The 25419-nt window shown below is 40.9% G+C and overlaps 1 protein-coding gene across 11 annotated transcripts in view; it reads left to right on the top strand.

The window, feature by feature from the left end:
- The window catches only part of SHANK2 (SH3 and multiple ankyrin repeat domains 2), a 498212-nt gene that overhangs the window by 207299 nt on the left and 265494 nt on the right, over positions 1-25419 (top strand). For all 11 annotated transcript variants that reach the window (XM_078383277.1, XM_020782848.3, XM_072985922.2 and 8 more), the window contains 2 exons: positions 4261-4430; positions 17397-17510. In XM_078383277.1, the coding sequence (XP_078239403.1) occupies positions 4261-4430; positions 17397-17510 (284 nt within the window). The remainder of the gene's footprint in view (positions 1-4260; positions 4431-17396; positions 17511-25419) is intronic.

Here is a 25419-nt window from a genome sequence, read left to right as displayed (position 1 = left end):
CTGCATTGATGCTTACATATCCTTCTGTTCAAAGTTAAGGACTTCTGTTTTGATGTTCTGCTTTGGAAGCTGTACTTGAAAGTACAGGAGTGTGGGCTCTCTTTAAACCGATATGCAAATGCATTCCAGTGTGTATACTGACTGATGCACATTCCTGGTATGTTTTCTGGGTAATTTAAGAAGGCAATGGCTGCTGCCGCCACTTCACTTAGTGATCTGAGTATTGAGCTGCTTGCCAATACCCTCTGCAGCACTCACCCCCCCCCCCATACACACCCTCCACAATATCTCCTAGTAAGCTTGCTCATGCAACACCAGCTCATCACTGGAGATATTACAGGGCAGAGCTTAGAAAAGGTGCTTTTGGGGGACCACATTTCACGGAAAATCTAATCCAGAGCATAACCACAGGCAAGGGTCATGCTTACCCAGAACTTCCTCAAACCTGATCCTGGCTTACTGTATGGCAAAGTATTTCCATGTCTACCTATGGACATCTGTGGTGGAATGGCTGAGCGTCAGCTATTCTGTAAATTGGAAAACCAATTTTCATCTTATTTGCTTACAAAATTGTCTGTAAATCCTGTCTATAAAATTCATTTCTACTTTCCATAAAAGTTCAGTGTCTGTTAGGAAAGAAAGAAGAAAAATCCATGTGGTCCTGGTACATAGCCCAAAAACAAAGGTGGGTGGCACCTTTATTAGAATACTAAAATTTTGCAGGCAGAAGCTAGCTTGTGATTCTTGCATGGCAGACAGGGCATTTACAGAGCTTGGGGTGATGTAGAAGAAACAAATTCCAAATACCATGGCCAGATATATGTGCTAGGTTCCTCTGTGTAAAGCAAGTTCCAAAATGGGGGCTGCAGCATCAGTTCAGAGGGGCAGTTTTCAGATTTTCTAAAATGCAGATTAGAATGCCTCTCCAAATCTTAAATCAAGAGCTGCCAGTCACTCAACCCCCCCCCCCCATTGCTTTACATCAAAACACATAGTTCTTTTTTGGCTGGTAATAAGGCCACATAGAAACATGACAAATCTCATATCAGTGACGTTGGAATAAAATTTAGTTGACATAAGTAAATAAGCAGACAAATTAGACATATTATCTAATGGCTGGAAGAATATGTTTTCCACCGTTTCGCCTTCCTCCTTGGGTGATGATAATTGTCTTTGCATGGCTGCAAATACTGTCCTTGTCAGCTGTTAAGTGTATTATAGAACTGGGCATGATGCAGAAGAAACATAGGCTTTAAATGGAGAAATATGGCATGTTTCTCTACCAATGATTTATTGGAACTCCTATGTTTCTTCTGCACCAGTCCCAGCTCTGTAATGGTTAGTGTGATGAAGACTTCGGTAGGAACTGAAAGCAAGTTTCTGTTTATGATAGTTCAGTGATATATTAAAGCTGTCTGGCTGCGGAGCCAGAGGTTAGGACTTCAGTTCTCTACTATGCCTCCTGAAAGAAGAGCTAGCCTATATGGCCCAAGGCAAGCTGTACAACCCCAGGTTAACCCCACAAGAAGGGAACAATAAACCATTTGTGGTTTCTACCTAGAAAACCCAGAAAAGGGTCATCCTAATTCAGAATTAACTTGATCCTACGCAATTACTATCAATAAAGGTATCACCTGCCCTCATCTTCAGATAAAAACATTAGTGTGGCTCTCCAAGTATGATTGATAATTTAGCCTTATTACGCCTCTCAAGAACAATATTAAATAGTTGTGATCTGCATTCATTGAAGGACGTCTGACACCAGTAAATTCCAAGATCTTCAAGGTATTTAAACTGAAAGTTTGTAGATCAGGTTCGGGACTTCTGGACTTCCCAGCCCAAAGTAAACCTTTACTATCTCCCCATATATACTTGAGCCCTGCAGCTAAAAAATTATGTCTTAGGGTGCTGCATATCATGTGTAGCATCAGTACATCATAAAACACAGTAATTCAACAGCAAATAAGTTTGTCTTTTCATTTCAGTCCACAGAATTCTTAAATTTATTTATTTATTGGCCTTTATAATTGCTAGTCCATTTAAAGGATTCTTACATCTTTGTTTTTATTTTACTTAATTATAAACGGTAAATACTTGCACATGAAGTTAGACATTCACTAAGTACATATTCTCCTTCAGCAGAAAAAAACATCAATAGCATAAAAGTACACCTGCAAATGACTAAAATCTGCCCCTCACAACTTCTTTAAGCTTCAGCGTTATCTATTGATATTCTCTGTGTGTTACAAAGTGCATTTAATTCTTCATGCTTGAAAGTCGCCTCCTGTGTCAATTATTATTAGGGCAAACAAACAGTGGTAATGTATTAGATGATGGGTCCAAATGTTCTACATTTATTTACTCTCTAGATGAATTCTGTAATGACTACACATACATACTAGTTGTTGTAATCATGATATTCCAAATCCTGTCACCTGCTGTTTTACACTGTGTAACCGAAATAAGACATTATCAGGGTGTGTAGTGCAACTCACACATTATTATTTTCAATAAAGGAAAACAAAATCTGGAAATGATAAACAGAAAAATAGCAAGCTACAAAGGGCAGCATTCAGTAATGGCTTTAAAAATATACGGAGCACGTAGACACTAAAATTTTATTGTTGTTTAGTCATTTAGTCGTGTCCGACTCTTCTGGTCCAGTGAGCACCCATGGACCAGAGCATGCCAGGCCCTCCTGTCTTCCACTCCCTCTCGGAGTGGGGTCAAATTCATGTTGGTAGCTTTGATGACACTGTCCAAACATCTCATCCTCTGTCGTCTCCTTCTCCTCTTGCCTTCACACTTTCCCAACATTAGGATCTTTTCCAGAGAGTCTTCTTTTCTCATGACATGGCCAAAGTATTGGAGCCTCAGCTTCAGGATCTGTCCTTCCAGTGAGCACTCTGGGTTGATTTCCTTTAGAATGGATAAGTTTGTTGTCCTTGCAGTCCAGGGGACTCTCAAGAACCTCCTCCAGCACCACAATTCAAAAGTATCAATTCTTTGGCGGTCAGCTTTCTTTATGGTCCAGCTCTCACTTCCATACATCACTACAGGAAAAACCATAGCTTTGACTATGCGGACTTTTGTTGGCAAGGTGATGTCTCTGCTTTTTAAGATGCTGTCTAGGTTTGTCATCGCTTTCCTCCCAAGAAGCATGTGTCTTTTAATTTCGGGGCTGCTGTCACCATCTGCAGTGATAATGGAGCCCAAGAAAGTAAAATCTGTCACTGCTTCCATATCTTCCCCTTCTATTTGCCAGGAGGTAATGGGACCAGTGGAAAGAAACACATTCATAAAGGACTTCAAAGTACAGTGTCTTAAACCATTTGCTTCCTGCATGATATACAGTCTATGTTATACAGTCAATCATGTTTTACATGTGTCCCAGTCTTTTTTATTGTTTACAGAATAATGTTTCACATAGAGAAAAAACATGCCAATGGTTTAGATTGCAAAAATGGCTGACTGCATCTTTGAGTGGAGGAGTAAGGGGAGGTGCTTAACTCATCTCCCATAAAAACATTTGTCCTCATGCTGCTTTTTTCCAAATTGACACATACCTTTGAAATCTCAAGGGGGTAAAAGTAGCATAGGGGGCAAGGAAATAAAGACCCAAGATCAGAAGCCTCTCCTTGCCAGTTTCAAGCAGGTTAAAACAGTCGCTTCAGGAACTCAATTTGTCTTTCTTGTACATCTCTGTTTTTAGTCTTGAAAAATAGTTGATCATTTAGGCTTAAGTGCTATATGTGCCAAAATTACATGCGTGTGTGTCATTTTATTGAATCAGTGGATTGGAGACATGTAGTATGTAATACCTTTTTTGTTTGCAGTAAAGTAGTATATATAGTTTTCTGAACTACCCGTTGGTGCATAGCCTGAGGAAGATGAATTATAATGGAAAGCTAGCTGTCTGTTGTTTGCTTGATTTTTTAAGGTGCTCTAATAAACATATCACCTACTCTTGCATTTGTATTGACCTTTTCTAGCTAGACATTTATTTGAATGTTAAGAGACTATGACTGCTCAGATAGCTCAGTGGTTTAGGTATCTGGCTGTGGAGTTGGGAGTTTGATTCTCTACTGTGCATCCTGCAAGTGGTGCCAGCTTGTGTGGCCTTGAGCGATCTGCATATGAGTGATACTTCTTTGCTACCGTAGCAATCTGGTTGGTGTGGCCTTATATTGTGAAGTGGAAAATAACTGTAACCTAGTCCAAACTGTAAACTAATGCTATTTTATTTTGCTCCCTTTCTAGTGCCAGTTATAACCCCAGTGCCAACAAGGATACTGTATCTGCCTTGGATTATCAGGGTCCCAAGCGCAAACTTTACAGCGCTGTACCTGGAAGACTATTTATCGTTGTGAAGCCATATCAGCCACAAGGAGAAGGGGAAATTAATTTGTACAAAGGGGACAGGGTAAAAGGTCAGTCTTTTCTCATCAAATATTTTTGAACTATCGTATCTCCCACTCCTCATTTTCAGACGGGAGAGAGAGAGAGAATATGTAGATTAGTTGGTTCAGTTCCAGTTTTCTACCACCTTGAACAAAGGTGAATGCTGTTCTGTTCTGATTCAGTTCCAATAAACACTTGAATAAATGGTTTTATACTCTCCAGATGCATTTGGATGGTATCCTTCAGGAATAATAGCATATTACAATAATACCAATTTGTGGTAGATGATTTAAGTTAATGGATGTAGAATTGTTACCCTGAAGTATTTCTTCAATGAAATAATCAATACATAAGCAAATGTAAATACGCACTACTTAAAATTTCCCACAGAGAAGCAGCTTAAAATAATTATACCATTATTAATTATACCAGGATACCATTAAAATAAGAAATATACCCAAGAGTGATATTATCAAAAAAAAAGCAGGATGCAATTCTAGACACAAGTACCTGAGAGTAATTTCCAGTGAATGCAACAGGATTTGCTACTTAGTAGAAATTTATAGGATGGCACTTTAAATAAATGACTGAATTTAACCTCCTATTTTAGAAGACAATTACTAGGTAGAGAGTAGATCTGAAACTATCATGCTTTCACTGTTTACTTCCTAGTTATTGTCCTAGAGCAAGTTATTTCTTTGTATAAATAATTACATCCCAGCTTTTTGGTTAAGGATGGACAAAACCTATCGAAAAATAGAACACTGTTTCTCGTCTGTATTCACTAAGTGCTCTTTGCCTGCATGAAACCTTGATAAGCAACATTGAAACATATTTTTCCCTGTCTCCTTGCTGTCAAAAGTATAGACAGAAGCTGTCTTCCTGACTGTGCTGGAGATGGGGATCTGCATATAAGCCAGTAAGAGCTCCAGACCAACAGCATTAGCACTCATCCCCAGGCATAACTGGTTTTTTTACATGTCCCCCTTTGGCATCAGTTCTGCAAGCTCTTCACTTTTACTTTCATTTTCACAACTTCACCTTCATTGAAGTAACAGCCTTCATGTAGAAGCACCTACATTTGCTGCATTCTAACGTCTGAAGAAACTGGAAACACCCAAACCTTAAAATTAACACGTTGCGAGTACTAATGGTGTGGGGGTGGCTAATGAGTAATGTTATCTACAAGACATTAAAAGGATGTTTTCTATTTTTTTTACTAATATGTTACTCTAAGAGTAATGAGTCATCTAAAAAAAGACTACACTAATGCTGACACATTATTTTTGAAAAATAATATAATCATGAAATAATCTTATTATTAATAATCCTATTATTATGAAACAGCATTTCAGGTTATGGCCAGGTATTAAATACAAATCACACTTACGTAAAAGGTGTCCAAAGTGTCCATTGTGCTTATTCTGGGACTTATTCTGAGAACCAGCAGATGTTCCCCACATACAGTAGACTGATGTACAAATAATATATAGATTAGGGAAGAAGTTTAATCAGTAAGGGCAGTATGTTTCAAAGATTGATTTAGGAGTCAAGAAATAATAGGACCACATTCATTTCATATTGGCCATAAAATTGAGATGGAAGACCATTTGCAGAAATAGCCCCCCCCCCCAATCACCACTTTTATTCAGATTACATTGGTTATGTGGAAGCAGCATAACAAATTCTGGTAGCCCATCCCTTTAAGCTGAGATTTTTCTTGATTAGAGAATAGCCTCAAAATATTTTTCTGTGTATCTCCCCACAAGAGATAGTAAGGGAAAAACACACCAAATGACTAAAGAAAGACTGCATAAAGAACATCCCTGTTTAGAGAACACTTCTTTTATGGACATGAAGGATAGTCAGCTGAACTTAATCTCTAATAATCACAGTAACAGACTGAAGAGGAAGATCTATATTAATAGACTTAAGACTTGATTAAAGTTGCTTGCAAACAGATGGATTGTATTAATAGGTTCTAGCCAAAATGATAAGTTCTTGAATCTGCAGTGGACTGCAGGCAACATGACACTGATAATTTCTGACTTGTAAGCTCTAAAATCAGGGTTCTTTTAGGAAAAGAGAGGAAAAAACAGATTGTAATAGAATCATATAATTCCATGGAAGAGACCCTAGGGATCATCTAGTTCAACTTCCTGCTGGTTCAAGAAAACCTGACATATGGTTATTTAGCTTCTGTTTAAAAAGTTATAACAAAGTAGAATCTACCTCCTACCAAGGCAGTCTCTTTCACTGCTGTTACCATAAGGAACTTGTTCGCATTGTTCACAATCTTCTTTCTTGTACTTTTCTTCAAATGGTTCAATCCTACCGCTGGAGCAGCAAAAGACAAAATTTGCTTTATCTCCAATGCGTAAGCCCTCAGATGTCTGAAAATGGTAATTTGGACTCTTTATTTCCAGGTTAAAGATACCCAGCTCCCTCAACCACTCCTGAGTGAGCTTGGCTTCCATACCCTGTACCATCATGGTTATACTCTGATTTCATATTAGGGGCTTGGGTGGCTCTGCGGGTTAAACTGCTGAGCCACTGGGCTGTTGATCGAAAGGTCGGCAGTTCAGATCTGTGCGACGGGATGAATTCCCATTGCTTGTCTCAGCTCCTGCCAACCTAGCAGTTCAAAAGCATGCAAATGCAACTAGATGAGTAGGTATCACTTTGGTGGGAGGGTAACGGCATTCCATGTCTAGTCATGCCAGCCAAGGGACCAGAGAAAGTGCCTATGGACAAGCGCCAGCTCTTCGGATTACAAATGGGGATGAGTGCCAGCCAATAAAGTTGGACATGACAGGACTTAATTGTAAAGGGAAACCTTTATCTTTACCTTATTAGTGCTCTGTATGCTTGGAACAGCCTTATATAACTTTTCATGATGCCATGTCTCTTCGCTTTCTTCAAAACCTTTGTCAAAACCTATCTTTTCCATGAAGCCTTTGAGTCTACTTACCGGTTAGATCTGGCCTCCAATGCTCTTCTACCCCAGCAGCTATTGTGGATAATGCACAGAAATAATAGGAGTTGTTGTGCAAAAATTTGTGTAGAGCCCCTTGTTCCTACCCTTGATCCAAGTTATCTGCCACTTGTCCAGTAGCTGGCATAGCCTTTAATGTTTCCACACTATGCCAGTGCAGCTGCTTGTCTTGTGTTTGCTTGTTTGTTTCCTAACAGTACTACTTGTAAGTAAGCCTTTCAAAGCTGCCTTTAGTCCTTCAACATGGAAGAAGATGGGATACAAATTAAACACATACATACAAACTGTACATACATACATACATACATTGTGGTCTGCTATGCAACATATCTCCCAGTGGCATTATAGTGGAGCAGGGCTAGAGACCAGTTGTGGCAACCTTATTTCTAGAGGTGTATGGCCTGAGGGAGCACACAAGCCTGAATATTTGTCCCTAATCAAAGAGAAACTGTGGAGCCACAGTTGGAATTATGTTTAGGTTCTCTTCCCTGTTCACTTTGTGGTTTTTCTCTAATATGTGCAAGTCAAACAAAACATTAATCCTGTGGCCCCACCTTGTTGGCAGATCCTTTCAGGTGTTCTCTGCACAAAGTTGTAAGTAGGGAAATGACATTTTAAAAAGCACAAATTGAACACATTGCAAGCTGTGTTCTCAGTATCTATGGCAACTCTGCCACTCTTCCTAAGCTGTGGGGCATTGACAGCCATAGATGAAACTTACCTATGCATGGTAACTAGAAGACACATGACAATGTTGTCTATCCCCCGCACAATACGACATATGAGAGTGCTGCAGGACATTTCATTGCATGAGTCAGGGTACTTTCTCCGAAGTGTTTAGAAACTGAGAGTCACCAAGAATACCAGCATACAGAATTTTGTCACTTCATACACCCCTCTCCACTCCCATCTTCTACAGTCCACTTTTTGTTCTTGCTTGTTTCACTCTTGAGGAACTGCATTTTAACAATGGCAGCTTTCCCTGGAGAGACATGCTTCTGTGAGGAGAAGGAGCTTTATTCCATGGAGGATTTAAGAATTAAGTGACAATAGAAGCCACTGTATAAAAGGAGCATTTTCACTTTCTTGGATCATAACTCCAGGAGTTGTAGTTCAAAAATGTGACATTTTCCATGTTTGCAGCAGGACCTGCTTTCATAGTTTCACCACAAGTTCTCAGATGAGAAACAGATAAGCCAGGAGGCTTGAAGCCTGCCAGGAGGAATTATTGAATTAAGAAATAATCATTTCAGAAATGGAAAAAGGTGAACAGGCAGAACCCTTCCGTAGAGCAGTTCCTTGACCTCTTAGCCACCATGGAAGTGGTTATTATTGTTCAGGTGTCAATCTGCCGACCGGGCCCTGTGTACTAGAACTCTGTGTACTACAAAAAACCATAGCCCAGTGGAACAGCACAGGTTTCACATTAAGGAGGTATTTGTGTTCGGCTGAAAAAGGTTGTATGAAGTATATATTACATATACTTAAGAGTGTGGTTTCTCAACCAGCCAGGTTGGGGGAGGATATTAACCTCCACAGGGATAAAATGTCTTTAGTGTCTTTTCTGTTTGGGAACAAAGCATATTATTATTATTATTATTTATTTAATTTATATTCCGCCTATCTAATCGTGGTGGACTACTCTAGGCGGCCAACAACAGAGATAAAATACAATAACATAAAACAGCATAATTACAACAACAATTAAAAATAGGGAAACAATAAAGGAGAGAAGAAAATCAAAAGTAATCTGGAGAGAAGGCCTGCCGAAACATCCAAGTCTTTAATAGGTTCTTAAAGGTGCCCAGCGAGGGAGCTCCGCGAATGCCAGGAGGTAAGTTATTCCAAAGGCGAGGAGCCACCGCCGAGAAGGCCCTATTTCTTGTTTTCTCTTTTCGGGCCTCCCTCGGCGTTAAGCTCCTCAGTCTCACCTCCTGGCTCGCCCGTGTGACCTGGGTAGAACTTGGTGGGAGTAGGCGTTCCGCCAGGTATCGAGGCCCTAAACCGTTTAGGGCTTTATACGTAAGCGTTAACACTTTGAAGTCGATGCGGAACTTGATGGGCAGCCAATGCAATGCGGCCAGAGTGGGCGAAATATGTTGGAAATTTTTCACTCCACTGAGTAATCTGGCCGCCGCATTCTGCACCACCTGTAATTTCTGCAGCAGCCTCAAAGGAAGCCCCACGTAGAGCGCATTACAGTGGTCTAATCTTGAGATTATGAGCGCGTGTACATATGCACAGCAAAGTTAAATGAATGGCTTTTTAAGAAACATACAATACAAACAACCCATCCAGGGCTTGAAATTTTTAGTTTAAAATCGTCCAACTTTGGGGCAATGCACAATTGTGTGAATTGTTTAGCTGTGCACAAAAATGGTAATTTTTGCACCAAATATCATTCTTACCCGTGCAAGACCTCAGCGGAGAGTGCCAGGAGATTCCTACCCATCCCTTCCAGTGAAAGGAAGGACATTGTATTTTGTCACTCTCACCTGCAAGGAATAGGCAAGTGAGGATCTACATCTAATTGCCTGTTTGAGAGGAGGGTGCCCCTCCTATCAGTGGTTTGGGAAGCTCCCTCTCTTTTTTGGGGGGGGACTCTCACCACAAAGAGTGTGGTCTGCAGCTTGGGCGTCCATGTCTCCTCAGGGGCAGAAGAAAGGCTTTATATTTGCTGTTGAAGAATGATGGACCTCCCCACTACTACTACTACTACTACTGCTGCTGCTACTGCTGCTGCTGGTGGTGGTGGTGGTAGTAGTAGTAGTACTAGTACTAGTACTAGTACTAGTATTACTAGTTTTAGTTTCAGTTTGGTTTTATTATTATTAGTTTTATTTATATGCTGCATTTTTCCCAACAAAGGACCCAAAAGCAGCTCACAACATTAAAATTCACACAATTTAAAAACACAATAAGTTAAATATTAAAAGGTAAATTAAACAATATATGATCTAAAAATTAAATTAAAAGATTAAAACATTATAACATGGAAAAGATTAAAATTATTTGCTGAAATGGGTTTCAGGGAATTGTTAAAAGCCTTCCTGAAGAGATGAGATGCCTATTGCCAATTTAATTCCTTTTTTAATTGATTTTGTGACGCTAACATTGAGATTTTGTTAGTGTGCAAAGACTGATCTGGAACACTGCAGAATTGAATAGCTTTTGGCAAAAAGGCAGCTTAAGGTTTGTGCTTGCATGCTGAACTAAGAAAGAAAGAAAGAAATGAAGTGAAGTGAAGTGAAAAAAGAAAGTTAATAAGTTAATAGGAGAGATGAACCTTGAAAGAAGAAGGATCAGCATGGCCAGAGAGAGGCATGCCTGGAAGCTGCCTCCCTTTCCCCAGTGCTGGTGAGAATCTGCAACCACATGGCCACCACTATTTTTCTGGTGCACCTGGTCCAGTCGGAGAACCTGAAGAACAGGACATCCAGCAACACCGCTGAAATAAATTGCAACACACCTTCAGCAGAGCAGAGAGGGTAGATCCTCTGAGAAACAATTCACTGCCATGAAATTAAGGGGGTAAAAAGAGAGACAATGGCATTCAACCTGAAACTCTATTGACGCACTAACAAAGAATGCCCCTTAGCGGCTATGCCCAGAAAAGGGCTAGCAATCCACTCAGACTGTAAGGATTCCTCCTCCTCCTCTCTCTCCACACTAGAAGACATTTAGAGAGAGTTGATCTTGTTTATAAGGGAATTCATCAGTGAGGAGGGATAGAACTTTCTGCCCATATGCCCTACAGGAATTCAATCCCCCCTCAGAGATGGAGTAACAAAACTCAAGATCCCAGGAAACAGTTTTCCCATTCTTGTGCCTATGCTTCAAGGCTTGTTAGGACATGTATCTACTTCCTCAACAGTTTCCAGTTGTTAGAAAGTGGTAGTTATGAGCCAGCCCACCAAAAGGCTCTCAGCCACTGGGACTGGCCACGCAGCCTGGACTGTGAATCCAACAGAGCAGAGGAGGCATATCCTCCCTCTCAGGATAGCTTGCAAGGCCAGGAATTGGTCCACTGTATCCTGCCTAAAACTGTGTGTCTCTAGGCCAAAGGATTGTGCCGTTAGACGACTCACACAGAAGCACATTTCCAATGTTATTAAAGTTTTGTCAGATATTCCAGAAGTCAGTGTAAAGTGTATTTCTCATAAGTAGGTAAGCAACTAAGTAAGTATAATTATGCAGATTACATGTCCCCCCCCCCAAAAAAATCTGGGTACTCATAAATACTTTAGAATGTTTTTCTTAATACTTAGTTGCTAAGAGTTTCAGGAAATGATATATCAAATTATGTAAACAATGATAATTTAAATGGTATAGAGATTGGAACATTTCAAGAATGCTGTGTATAACACCGCCTTGTCCACATTTGGTAAGAAGACCAAAAAGATGGCTGACTGGTTTGAAGCCCATTTGGAGGAGTTAATGCCAGCCATCGAGGATAAGAGAAGAGCTCTAGCAGCATACAAAACCTGTCCTAGCGAGTACAACTTGCAAGCTCTTTGAGCTGCTCGTAGCCAAGTCCAACAGGCTGCCAGGAGATGCTCCAATGATTATTGGCTTCAGCTCTGCTCTCGGATACAGATAGCAGCAGACACAGGTAACATCAAAGGAATGTATGATGGTATCAAGCAGGCCTTAGGTCCAATACAGAAGAAATCTGCTCCCTTGAAGTCTGCTACTAGTGTGATCATCCAGGACCGAGCACAGCAGATGGAACGCTGGGTGCAGCACTACTCTGAGCTATATTCCAGACAGAATGTAGTAACAGAAGAAGCATTAAATAACATTGAGTGCCTGCCTGTCTTGGAAGAGCTGGACAGTGAACCAACCTTAGCAGAAATAAATGCGGCCCTGGATTCCCTCGCCTCCGGCAAGGCACCTGGAAGGGACAACATCCCTGTTGAAGTGCTGAAATGCTGTAAGGAGATCATCACCACCGAACTGTATGAAGTCTTTTGTCTCTGCTGGAGGGAAGGTGGAGTACCACAGGACATGAAGGATGCAAACATCGTCACATTGTACAAGAACAAAGGAGACAGGGGCGACTGCAATAACTACCGTGGCATCTCTCTTCTTAGCGTTGTAGGGAAGCTGCTTGCCCGTGTTGTGCTGAAGAGGCTCCAGGTGCTTGCAGACAGAGTCTATCCAGAATCACAGTGTGGATTTCGAGCTAATAGATCCACCACTGACATAATATTCTCCCTCCGACAGTTGCAGGATAAATGCAGGGAACAACAACAGCCACTCTTAGTGGCCTTCATAGACCTCACAAAAGCATTTGACTTGGTTAGCAGGGATGGTCTTTTTAAAATACTTCCCAAGATCGGATGTCCACCTCGTCTCCTTAACATCATCAGATCCTTCCATGAGGGAATGAAAGGCACTGTAGTTTTTGACGGCTCAACATCAGATCCCTTTGACATCCGAAGCGGAGTGAAGCAGGGCTGTGTCCTTGCACCAACCCTTTTTGGGATCTTTTTTGCTGTCATGCTGAAGCATGCCTTTGGAACTGCAGCCGAAGGTGTCTATCTCCGGACTAGATCAGACGGAAAGCTCTTTAACCTCTCTAGATTGAGAGCGAAGACCAAAGTCCAACTGAAATGCATGCGGGACTTCCTCTTTGCAGATGATGCAGCCATTGTTGCCCACTCTGCTGAAGACCTCCAACAACTCATGAATCGTTTCAGCAAGGCCTGCCAAGACTTTGGACTAACGATCAGCCTAAAGAAAACACAAGTCATGGGCCAGGGTGTGGACTCACCTCCCTCTATCACCATCTCCACACAAGAATTGGAGGTTGTTCATGACTTTGTGTACCTTGGCTCAACCATCTCTGACACCCTCTTTCTGGATGTTGAGCTGGATAAACGCATTGGCAAAGCAGCTACCATGTTCTCTAGACTCACAAAGGGAGTATGGCTCAGTAAGAAGCTGACAACACATACCAAGATCCAGGTCTATAGAGCCTGTGTCCTGAGTACACTCCTGTACTGCAGTGAGTCCTGGACCCTTTGTGCACGGCAGGAGAGGAAGCTGAACACCTTCCATATGCGTTGCCTCCAACGGATTTTTGGTATCACCTGGCAGGACAAAGTTCCAAACAGAGTAGTCCTAGAACGAGCCGGAATTTTCAGCATGTACACATTACTGAAACAGCGACGCCTACGTTGGCTTGGGCACGTCGTGAGAATGGCTGATGGTCGGATTCCAAAGGATCTCCTGTATGGAGAATTAGTGCAGGGAAATCGCCCCAGAGGGAGACCACGGCTGCGATACAAGGATATCTGCAAGCGAGATCTGAAGGCCTTAGGAATAGACCCCAACAGATGGGAAACCCTGACATCTCAGCGTTCAGCCTGGAGGCAGGCATTGCATCACGGCCTCTCCCAATTTGAAGAGACCCTTATCCAGCAGGCCGAGGTGAAGAGGAAGTCACAAAAGCAGCAAAAGCAGGGAGCTGGACAGGGGTCAGATTGGATTTGTCTTCAATGTGGAAGAGATTGTCACTCTCGAATTGGCCTCCTCAGCCACACTAGACTCTGTTCGAAGTCCTCCATACAGAGCACGTTACCATAGTCTTTCGAGACTGAAGAATGCCTAACATAGAGATTATTTTTGAAAATCTGCAAATAGTTCATGTCCAGTTAAGGATTTAAAAATACATATGAACTATTGTAATAGCTTATCATGCAATCCAGCTAAATATATTCTTATCCATTAGTCATACCCACTTACATCATTTGTGTCTATCACTCATGATAAAGACAAAACCACAGCTAATGTAAAAAAATGTTTTGTTCTGGATTCTCCCTCCATATACTATCCATAATCTAGAGCAGGAAAGATCTAACAACTTTCCTTCTTTTAACCTCTGCAGTATTTTTTCCTTCTGTAGTTTTTCCTGCAACATTGCCCCATTAAATCAAAAAGTGTTTAGCACTACAGTGTTTACATATTGAATGTACAGAGTTCTCACAGTCGTACTCATAGTGAGATGCTGGAATAGTTTGCAAATATCTGCATGGAATATTCTTATGTATTTTCTGGATTGCTTTGTTAGAGACATCCCATAAAATACAAAGGAAATGGGTAACCGGGAGTGATATTGCGATTGCTGAAAGGTTAACCATCCCTTCAACTGCATGGCATGGCAGTCGTGTCTAGCCTCCACCCTTGTGGCAAAATCCATTATGACAAGTGGATTTAGTGATGTCATAGTTGTGGAAATGTTTTTTTTTAAAAAAATAAAATAAAATAAAGGGTTTTTTTTTTACATTTGGCATCCCAATCTCCCTGATTTGTAGCTCATTTCATATGTAGCTCAATTATCTCCTTTTCTGCAAAACTTATTTCCCGTAGTGGCAGCTGGTAGGCAGGATGAAAGGAGTTTGCTCCCCAGAGCTTCATCAACTGTTAAAGCGAGGATGGAAAATATATGGACAACAACTCAAGTCTGACTCTGGGCCTGATCACACAAGGCTTCTAACTGTACTTTCCATACCTCTGTTGTAATGAATCACGGTTACATGGTATATATACAGCCGCAGTTGTTCCAGTGTGTTTTAATATTACTGATTCATTTTCTCCTATTTGAATTGTTATAACCAGCTACACCATGGTACTGATTTATTTTCTTTCTTGTTTTCTAGAGCACTGTAGCCCCTTACTTTAAATTTTTTTACCAATACATCAATATGTCAGGAAGGGGTTCCTGTTTGGTGATTTTTCTTCTGTTGCAACAGTGCCTCTGGAAGAACTGCAGTGTACTCAATGGACCTTTACCAGACAGTAGGTGGAGTGATGAAACACCTACCAGTGCCCTGGCATACCTGGCCATTGACATGTGTTTGCCTATACTGTATATCGACATACCAGCTACAATTTTTTTTTAAAAAAAACCCACAACATTATAGCAGGGCAGCCACATGGCAGTAATGATAGCTGCCTTCCCTGGTAACTTGGCTTCTTAAAGAATTGATAGGGTCATGCACACATGTAATAACTCAAAGGAATATATTGAAATACCATTGGAACAAAATAACAGAAGCCTCCTAATGAGTGGGAAATAAACTGCAGTTTCACCACTTAATGATTCGATAATGGCTGTGTGTCATGTGACCAGAAATTTCTACAACAATCTAAGAGGGGTATAACTTTTCACATGCCTCATGTGATCATGCCTTATGACATTCCAGCTGATGTACGCCATGACTGGCTTTCTGGTCTCATGTGTTGGACTGATGGTCTGCTTATCACCATGGCAAAAGTGAGGAGAACAAGAGAGAAAACTTGGTCAGAAGGTCTGTCACTTACAAACTTTAAGCATGTTCCAGCAGTCGTGCTCCATGGTCACACTTACGTTTCCTGCCTCCCAGTCAGTGTCTCTTGTCTTTCTCAAGGATGCAGAAAGGGACACAAAACAGAAGGCAAACAGCTATATATACAACCACAGGCATTAGACTAGCCTGCCTGTCTGGTTCTGGGCTGTGGAACAGGTGTGCATTTATACGTAAAGTGAGAGAAAGAGAAATGCTCTCTTGCCTATCCACTTAGTTTGGTATCTTTTTTTTTTTTTTTTTTTTTTTTTTTTTTGCTCTTATCTCACCCACACCAAACCACAACAAATGCCAGTTTGCCAGGATTAGCCTTACAGTTTTGGTTTGCAAAAGTTTCTGAGTCTTCATTCCATTTTGGTAAAAGGAAGGGTATGTGGGGTATTTGTTAAAGAATTGAGAAATGAGGACATCACAAAATATTTTCCAACATGTTCGCGTGTTAATTTAAAGTCCATTAATTTCAGTGGATCGGCTCAAAGTAGGGCCAAGTCTAGATTTAACCAATAATTATGAATTAGTAATTGAACAGTTCACTATCTTGTCACAACACCTGCAATATGGTACTGAAGCGGCTGTCTGTTTAATGTTGTCTGTGGCTCCGAAGCTGCTGATTACTATGGTAAACTTGCATGTTGCAAATAATGGTGGTCCGTCTTTAGACCTTTCCCTAAATTTTAGACCAGCTTTTAAATCTTACCTTTACTCTTTAAAAAAAAAAACCTTTTGGTAAAGACAAGATACTTTTTTCTACATTTTCTTGGAGTTCTCAGTTTTACTGTACTTGAATGTAACACCTATGCATACACCAAGATTTTAGTCTTTCAGCAATGTTACGCACTCCCCGCTGCTAGTTTCTTCTGCTGTAAAACTCATCACAGTGTTGAAAAACGTACTCCAACTGTGTGTACTTGCTGTAGAATGTGTGACTGTCTTTTATCAGCCCAGGCTATTATGGTCAAACACAAACTGACCTAGATTCAAACTCTCTGGCATTAAGTACTGCACTTTTAAAAAGTCATATTACATCTGTAGGTAACAAAGCTTGCCACTCAGTTTATGACAGGCTGAGTACCTAGTGTGGTGTAGTAGATAAAGTGATGGACTAGAATTTTAGGAGACATGAGTTTGATTTCCTGACACTGCCATGGAAACTCACTGGGGGAAACGGAACTGGCAAAACCCCTCCTTAACTGCTTCACTTACCTTGAAAATGTAATTAGGGTTGCTGCAAGTCAGTGCTAGCCTGATGACACTTAACATCAGGACTAATAGCACACTATTCCTGTAACATATACTTTGGAGTAGATTCTCTAAAGTCTCATATAACTTTCTTCCTAGATTATTTTGCACTGACTTATTGCCGAAACTGGAACATTTATGAATACAATTTACAAAAGCTAATTTAGGTCCCATTGATTTCAGTGGAAATATAAATATTATCTATAGATACTTTCATAGATTTACATATGTTTATATATATTTATACATGTTCAGCTTGCCCTATTAAGCCTTTATTCCAGAATAGACAGTAGAAGCCATAGATGCAAATAATTGATTGGTAAAGTTGCCCTTTGAGCATGTTGGGTTAGCATTTTGCTCATCAAGGAAACTATGAAAGAACTAATAATGTCTTGTTACTTTGTGCCTAGTTTTGAGTGTTGGTGAAGGTGGATTCTGGGAAGGCAACACTCGAGGACATATTGGATGGTTTCCTGCAGAGTGCGTTGAGGAAGTGCAGTGTAAACCCAATGAGAGCAAGCCAGGTAAGATGGTGCTGTTCACTAGTTCACTCATACCAATTATTATCTGTTATATTTACATGCATTTTTCCATACTGAACTGAAGATTTGAGTTTCTCTCAACTTGGGATTGTAAGGAATCGCTCTAGAGGGTATTCCACTAGGCGAAGGGGCCTCTGTAGTACTATACTGTCCATCCTTTCAACCCCAGGCTGGGTGAAACTCAGAGGGTGCGTGAATTAGCACTATGGGCAAGCTTCTAACCTAGGTTTTCATCTGTCCCCCTTACCTGAGACAGAAATTCTCCTGATTGTGCACTTTGTGCCTTGTACACCAGCCAGACAAGGTAGACCAACCAAAATAGTTGAATGTAAGGAACGTAGCTGTTTGGCCAGGCACCTTCTTTAGGCACTCATTCCCTTCTCCCCCAAGGATCACACCTTGGTAAAATATTTAAAAGTTTATTTAAAATTTTTTAAAAAGTAAAAGAATTTTAAAAGGCAGATTCAAAGCAATGCAAAAGCATCAAGCAGTTCATATTCTGATAATTAAGTGAGCTCTATGTGAAAGCAAACTCCATAAAATAATAAAAGCTGGCTACTTCTATCTAAAACTATTTTCCAGTTAACTAATCATGACTAAGTCTCTATAAAGGTGTTTCTAGGCCTAATCCATCATCTGCAGGCAGACATGTGAATGGATAGCTAGCTAGAAAAAAAGCAGTAGTATACCAAGACTAACTCCTTGCTAGTTCTTAAATCCATGTTTTCTCTACATGGTATTGTCCAATCAGGTTCAAGTCCTCTGTCCATTAACTTCAGTATAGGCATCCCTCAGTCTCGAGAAACTATGGTAACATGCTCTGAATCGAGGAGTGTCCTCTCCAGAGCATGAAGCCCGGGTAAAGTAATATGGAGGATAGGCTGTTACCCAAGCAGCAGATCCCCCCTCTCCACATTGCTGAAATGGTCCAATGGAAAGGCAAGAGCCAATACAACTGGTTCCAGCAATGTCGTAGGAGTTGGCAGAACGACACATGCTGCCTTCAGGACTCCAGCTCCGGATTTTGCCTCGAGGTTAACTCCTGAAGCCTTTTCCATGAGTGGATATAGCCACAAGGCAGTGGAGGTTTGAAATCGGAGTTTTCCTTCTCCTAGATGGGCTGCCTTCCATGGCTGATGAGCCCCACCTACCCGGCCTGCTCTTTAATAGTGCAAAAGTATGATCTGATCCTTAAAACTTTCCTAACTCCCAGGCTTATGCAAATCTAATTGGCTTTCCTATTTACCATATCGGTCCTGGGACACGCTCTTTTAAAGCAGGAAGTCCCACCCCTAGGCCCCACCCCCAGGCCATGTGGTCAGGAGACAAAAAGAAAGCCCAGGAAAAAAAACTCAGCAAGGCACCCATGCAAACATACCTGGCCTTCCCCCTCAGCCCAGCTTCCTAGGGAAAATCAACCTGTCTAATCATTTCTCATGAGAACTTCTGCTAATGAGCCATGTGGAATGGAATACAATGTTTAGAGACTTCCTGGTACATCCTTGAAATGATCTGGAGCTTAGTAAAATACATCTTCATCATGCAGATAAAGCATCAGCTGTAGCAGAATGGAGAGGTACAACATAACCCATTCAGTTTCCTCATAGGGATATTTCTGAAATTAGTAGAATTTTGTTCTGAGGCAGGCAGGAAGAATAATTGTATGTTTACATTTTTTAAAATACAATTCTATGAGTATTTTTACTTTTGCCCCAGCAAAGTATTTTAGGGCATTTAGCTCTTTTTTAAAAAAAGCTTCTCAGATAATTGATGTAACTTTCAGCTGTTGCAAAAATGATATGCTCCATTTCTGAGCTCTGAGGCTGTCTGACAGAGGGGGAAATGGTAAGGGTTAGGTTCTGTAGGCACTTCAAAACGTTAGGAGTCTTACAGTCTCCCTGCCAATTATTCTTCTTAAGAGGTACCGCTCACGAAATAGGTACCTCTAAAGCTTTGCACTATCCTATGCAGCCAGTTTCTCCTTCATTAGGCAGCTTTTGTTGTTGTTTAGTCATTAAGTCATGTCCGACTCTTCGTGACCCCATGGACCAGAGCACGCCAGGCCCTCCTGTCTTCCACTGCCGCCCGGAGTTGGGTCAAATTCATGTTGGTTGCTTCGATGACACTATTCAACCATCTCATCCTCTGTCGTCCCCTTCTCCACTTGCCTTCACTCTTGCCCAACACCAGGGTCTTTTCCAAGGGAGTCTTCTCTTCTCATGAGATGGCCAGATTATTGGAGCCTTAGAACAAAGAAATGAAGGACTATTTTGTCATTTGTGCATCAGCTGTCAGTTATATCAAACACCCGAGGGGCTTTTTTTTTAAGTGCTAAAAGTCCCAGAATTCTGACGAAGGCAATTGCAGCAGACCTTTTGGTGCAATAGTCCAAAAATGCGAAAGACCTGTCCCTAATAGTTAAGGTGCAATTGAAATAAGAGTGAACGTAAATGTTTTTGCATGGATACATCAGGAAATATGGTTTGTCATTAGAACTGTGTGCTGTAGTGAAGTCCTTTTTTCCTTTGGTACTATTTTCCATTTGGTATTGTCTATTTGGTAATTTTAAGATACGTATAATCTTCTCCAAACTTCAGAAATGTAAATTACTTTGCATTTAACATGAAAATAGTCAAATGCCTCTGGCCTTTTGTTCTGTTTATGCTAAAGTTAAATAGAAATAATCTGTTGATGTTTTATTATTTTATATTTAATAAATGCATGGCTGTTATTTTGTTTCCTAAGCTGTGAGAAGATAGTGCCAAATATTCTGTTTAGTTTTGAATTAATAGCAAAAGAAGAATAGCAAAAGGGCCAACAGATAAATATATGTTTAGGGGTTGTTCAAGACTGCAGCTAAAACATCAAATACATTTTCTATTTTGTAAGTCCTCACTCTACATTTTCTACAACTTATCGAAGCTTCCACAGAATTTAGAAATACAGTCAGTGTCTGAGAGTTCCAAATAGCATTGCACAAGAAATCATGTGTTGTTAGCTCATTGTCTTCTAGACAGTTCTGCAAATAGAACACACACTCTTTAGAGGGAAAAAACTCTCTGGCAAAATATGTGTGATCAGAGCTGTCATGGCTGTTTCACTATCCTGTACTTAGCATACAGTATGTGCCGGCCTGTTTAAATACCTTCAACCATCTTTCTTGATTTCTGAGAGACAGATTTGATTTTTCTGCAAGAAATAGACCCTCTCTACTCCTTGTAATAAGTCCTGCTGTCATTTCCAATGAAGAAAAGATTTGTAAACCTCAGAGAGAAAGGAGGGTGGGATTTGGGGAAACTCCTTCCCACTCTCTAGGAAAGACCAGTTAGATTCCCCAGCTGCTGAGTTCATCTATAACCTCTCTCTGTCATCTGAACTTGGTTTTTCTTGGTGGCTGAGTTGGCACATGCCATGCACATAAGCCTTCCCCATAGGACACTAAAACTGTTCAAACTTTTAAAAACCATATTCAATAGAAAAACAAGAAAATGCATGGGATTTTAGGCTGCTAGGTATCACAATCTAGTATCAGAAATAATTTGTTTTTCAAAAGAATGTTTAAGTTACAGGAAGCAAAAAAAATCTTCTAGCTTACTTGTGTTGAATCTGAACATTACCCTATACAAACCTTAGTGGGTACTCATTCATGCATCCTTGAAGCCAAAATTGTTTCAGTTGGCTAATGTCATGGTCTCTCAGTCAAACCAGACATTAAGGAAAATGTGTTTTCCCTGTGATCAGCATGTTTTTCCTTCCGCAGTGCAATTTCTTAAACAGTATATGCCTCAACAATCAGAGTTACAAATTAACCCAAGTAAATATGCTGGAATATAAGACAGAGAAGTGAGGAAAATCACATTCTGTGATAAATCTCTTGCCTGTTAAGGAAGTATGACTTCTAATTATGTGCTAACTATACTGTCTATGTAGTTTGACTTTTAGAGGAGCCAGCCATATAGCCTGGTCTCTTCAAGGTCTGGCAAGAAAGAAAAATAGTTATTTGAGTTCAGACTCCCAGAGGACTCTGATTTATCACCCCCTGATTTTTTTATTAGGCTTAACTCTGTAGTCTTAACTCATTGTAAATGCTGGTATTACTGGCAACTACATTACAAGGCATACACAATGTTGGCACTAGGCTCATGGCTCCACAATAAAGTGGAGTAACTTTATTCCAAAATTTTGTTGGGGTGATTGCTTAGTCTGCCTATGTTATAATATGTAGCTAAAGCTTTAGATTTCATATCATTTCATATCATGTCATTTTAAGAGCAAGGAAAAATAAGGCATAGTAAAATCATACAAGAGATAATGGTGTTAACTTCTGTGATGATTTGTGTTTTTATGTGTATTAGAATGGGATATGTAGTCCTAAGATTGTCCCAATAGCATCCATTTTGATTTAAAGTCTGTTCTGTAGTAGGAAAGTTTTACATGCTGTTTCAGAGAAGCTTCGCTCTCTGGTTATCTCGTTGCTAAGGTGAGTAGAGAGCAGAGACTTTCGTAGTCAAAATAATTCTGCCACAAAGAATGATAACAACTGAAGCTCCATGAGAAAGTTAGGCGGGACAACAAGACCCAGGAGGCATTCTGGGAAGAAGAAGAGTGAGGAGAAAAAAAAGATGGAGTTTGCCTGAGAAAGGGGCAGACACGTGCTTTTCCCTAAATGGACTATTTTTCCTACCATGGACTGGTTTTCATCTAGCATCAGCCTTTGAAGACCCAAGACACGTGAGATGGACTATGTTATCCTTTATATTAGTTAGCATAGTTTCATTTCTTTATTTTTTTAGCTGGAGTGGGGGGAGTGGAGTGTTCCGTTGGTCTTGGATGAAAATGTACCTACTAAACTATTTTACTATCAACTGAAATCTTTTCTAAAGCAAATCTTTTCAATAAAGCAGTAATGTTTGAAACTGCAGGTGTTAGTTCTTGCACAGACGGGCTGAATGTCTAATTGGCCACGTGTGTTTGCTACCCTAAGTTATAGAGCCAGATTGTTCTGAGTATAGCTCAAGGATGTGTATGTGTGTGTTGCTTTCTTACTAAGGAGATTGGCTTCTGAGGAAGAAAATTTAGACAGAACCCGGCTGAGTTACAAGTGGCTCTGCTCAGCAGTTAGAGGTTTGTCTGGTTTTCGTACTCGTCCCAATTTCCGGCACCCCCATAAATCTTCTTGGAGATAAGGGGCTGCTTACATGTTTGGCAGCGGTGACACGGAACACGGGCCTTGATTTATTGTGTTTACTTTGGCTTAAGTTGAAAGCAGCAAGCATCTCGATGCATGTGCTTTTCACAGCTGAAACTTCCAAGCTTTGGCAAAGGGGTTTCTTCCACGCTATTTACTTTGAAGAGCTATAAAGTAGCCAAATTGCATTTTTCTTTTAAGCTAAGGGTCTTCATGGAAAGACTTAGCTTTAAGCCAAGTCTGTAAGAACTAATACTTTGTTTATGTAATTGGGCTGTTTAATGAGTGGACATTTTCATGCAAGTAAACGGTCGCCCTTCTTAAGCTCCAGTTTAGGGCTGTTTCCTGCCAGAATGTTTTATGGCTTGCCCACACCCTACAGTTTAGGCTGCAGGAGTGGGGAGAAGATTTTTCCTTTTGGGTCGGATTGGCGTTTGCGTTAGTTGCAGCTTATATGGAGCAACAATTAGCAGGAGAAGAATTTTTGGAATTGCCTGGAGAGCTGTTTGTGACTCAGAGGAAAGTTAAGATTGGTAGTGCATCTGCTAAGCTGCCTTTGGTTAGTACAGATACGAAGCCCTGGCACCAAGAGCTTTTGGAGGCTCTTGAGCACGACGTCTTGACTCCAAGTGGAGCTAAGCAAAGGATTACTTATGATTCTTCACAACTGAGAAGGGAATTACAAAAGGGAAATATAATGGCTAAACTCCCAGCACAGGACGTCCAGGATCTACTTAGATCTGATTCAGATCAGACTTGGACTAAGTTGCAACAGATGGATCAGGCAGAGGAAATGGCGGGTGCCAGCACTCCAGTAGGGAGGGGAGTGCCAGGCAGAGGCATTTCTGATGGGACAGCAGGAGCAGCAGCAGCAGCAGCAGCCGGTGCTGAGCGCCCTGATCCTAACAAGAGTTTATCACCAGTGGATAAGTTAGCAATGATGTTTGCTGATTTTGTTGCTTGTCACACTCAAACTATTCGTAATCAGAGCATGGCTGATGAGTTATTGAAGCAGTACAGAGAGGCAAAGGTGGAGCGTTTGGTTAATGAGCTGAAGGAAAAAGAGGAGTTTAAGAACTCAATAGCCAGTGTTGATAGAAGCAATCTACCTTACTACCATGATGGCGATGATATCTTATCATTTTTATCGATATTTGAACAAGCGTGTCGAGATCTTAAGATACCGGAGGCCTGGCACCTCAAGCTACTGCGTACTCAGTGTTCTGGGCAACTTGCCAACTTGGTAGCCAAATTATCTGATGAGGACCCTGACTGGCCTACTTTTAAAGAGGTGGTAAAGAGAAAATTTGGTTTCACTTCGGAAATACTGAGGCAGAACTTTAGAAAACTGAAAAAGCAGCCTAATGAGTGTTATTCTGCACTAGCTGACAAAATAGAACATCTAGGTGATCAGTGGTTGAGCTCCTTGGGCGCCAGTACTTTTGAGGATTTAAGAACTGTGTTGTACATGGAGCATTTTCTTAATTTAGTGCCTTCAGAAATAAGGAGTACTTTGTTGGAGAGAGGATACAAAGACTTGCAAACCCTTGCTTTAAAGACTGATGAAATTCTCTCCTTTAAACGCATGAACCTGCTGTTAGGCCAAAGACTGCACCAGTAGCGCCTAAGAGACAGAGTCAGCCTGAATTTAGAAAGTCTTTTCCTCAAGAGCCCAGGCAAAGTTCATTTGAGCAACGCAGGAGTCTAGCTCCTAGCCAGAGTAAAACGCCTCTTAAATGTTTTGAATGTGGTGGCTCTCATCTGCGACGAGATTGCCCAAGGTTGAATGTGCCAGCTAGCCAAGTTAAGGAGCCAGCTAGAAAAACACCTGTGCCAGCTCCACGCAGATCTAAAGCAGGCACACCCAAGATGGCGTATGTAAGTTCTGTGCCAGCAGGAACTCAGCAAGTGCCAGCTGCCAGTAATGCAGTTTCTGTGCCTCACCAGTCAAGCATTGTGCCTTCACAGAGTCAGGAAGGAGTTAACCTAACTGTAACCCCTTCGCAAGCCAGTGGAATGCAGGCAGCAGTAAACCAATATGTGCCTAGAGTTTTGGACTTACAAATTGCTTCAATTTCCTCAGAAATTGTAAAAGAGACTGCATCAGGAGAGAGGTTTTCTGTTATGGATCCTGATTGCATAGTACCAACTGCGCAAAGGGACTGGGCAACCCGCACTTTTTCTGAGGTGGTTTTTCTTCACACACCTGGAGGTGATATGGCTTTAAGTGCTTTTCGTGACTCGGGTGCCGACATTTCTTCGATAAGCAAACGTTTTCTAGACCCCACCTTAATCTTGAACAACCTGAGGTGTCCAGTAAAAACTTATGGATCTATAGAGACTGATCAGCGTTTCATTCCCCTAGCTTATGTCAAAATTTCCTATAAGAGCTGGTCAGGTGCAAAACATATTTTAACCCATGAGGGAAAACCTGATTTTCTTCTTGGAAATGATCTTGCTTTTTTGGATCACATGCAGAGTCAAAATGCAACTTCAATGTCGGTAGTTACGCGTTCTCAAAGTAGAGAGATGCATAATCTTGAACGGGAGCAGGAATTCACTGAGGATAGCTCAGATGGAGACCTTACCCAACAGCAGCCTCTTGTGACCGAACCTGATAATGCAGCTACAACTGAAACTAAAATGGAGGAGGTGATACCTAAGGGATCAGAGGACTTTAGACTGAAGCAACTTAATGATCCC

Source organism: Pogona vitticeps, chromosome 1 (assembly GCF_051106095.1).
Source record: "Pogona vitticeps strain Pit_001003342236 chromosome 1, PviZW2.1, whole genome shotgun sequence".
NCBI classification, from domain to species: domain Eukaryota; kingdom Metazoa; phylum Chordata; class Lepidosauria; order Squamata; family Agamidae; genus Pogona; species Pogona vitticeps.
Note: the sequence above shows the minus strand (reverse complement) of the source record. Positions and strands in the feature narration are given on the sequence as shown.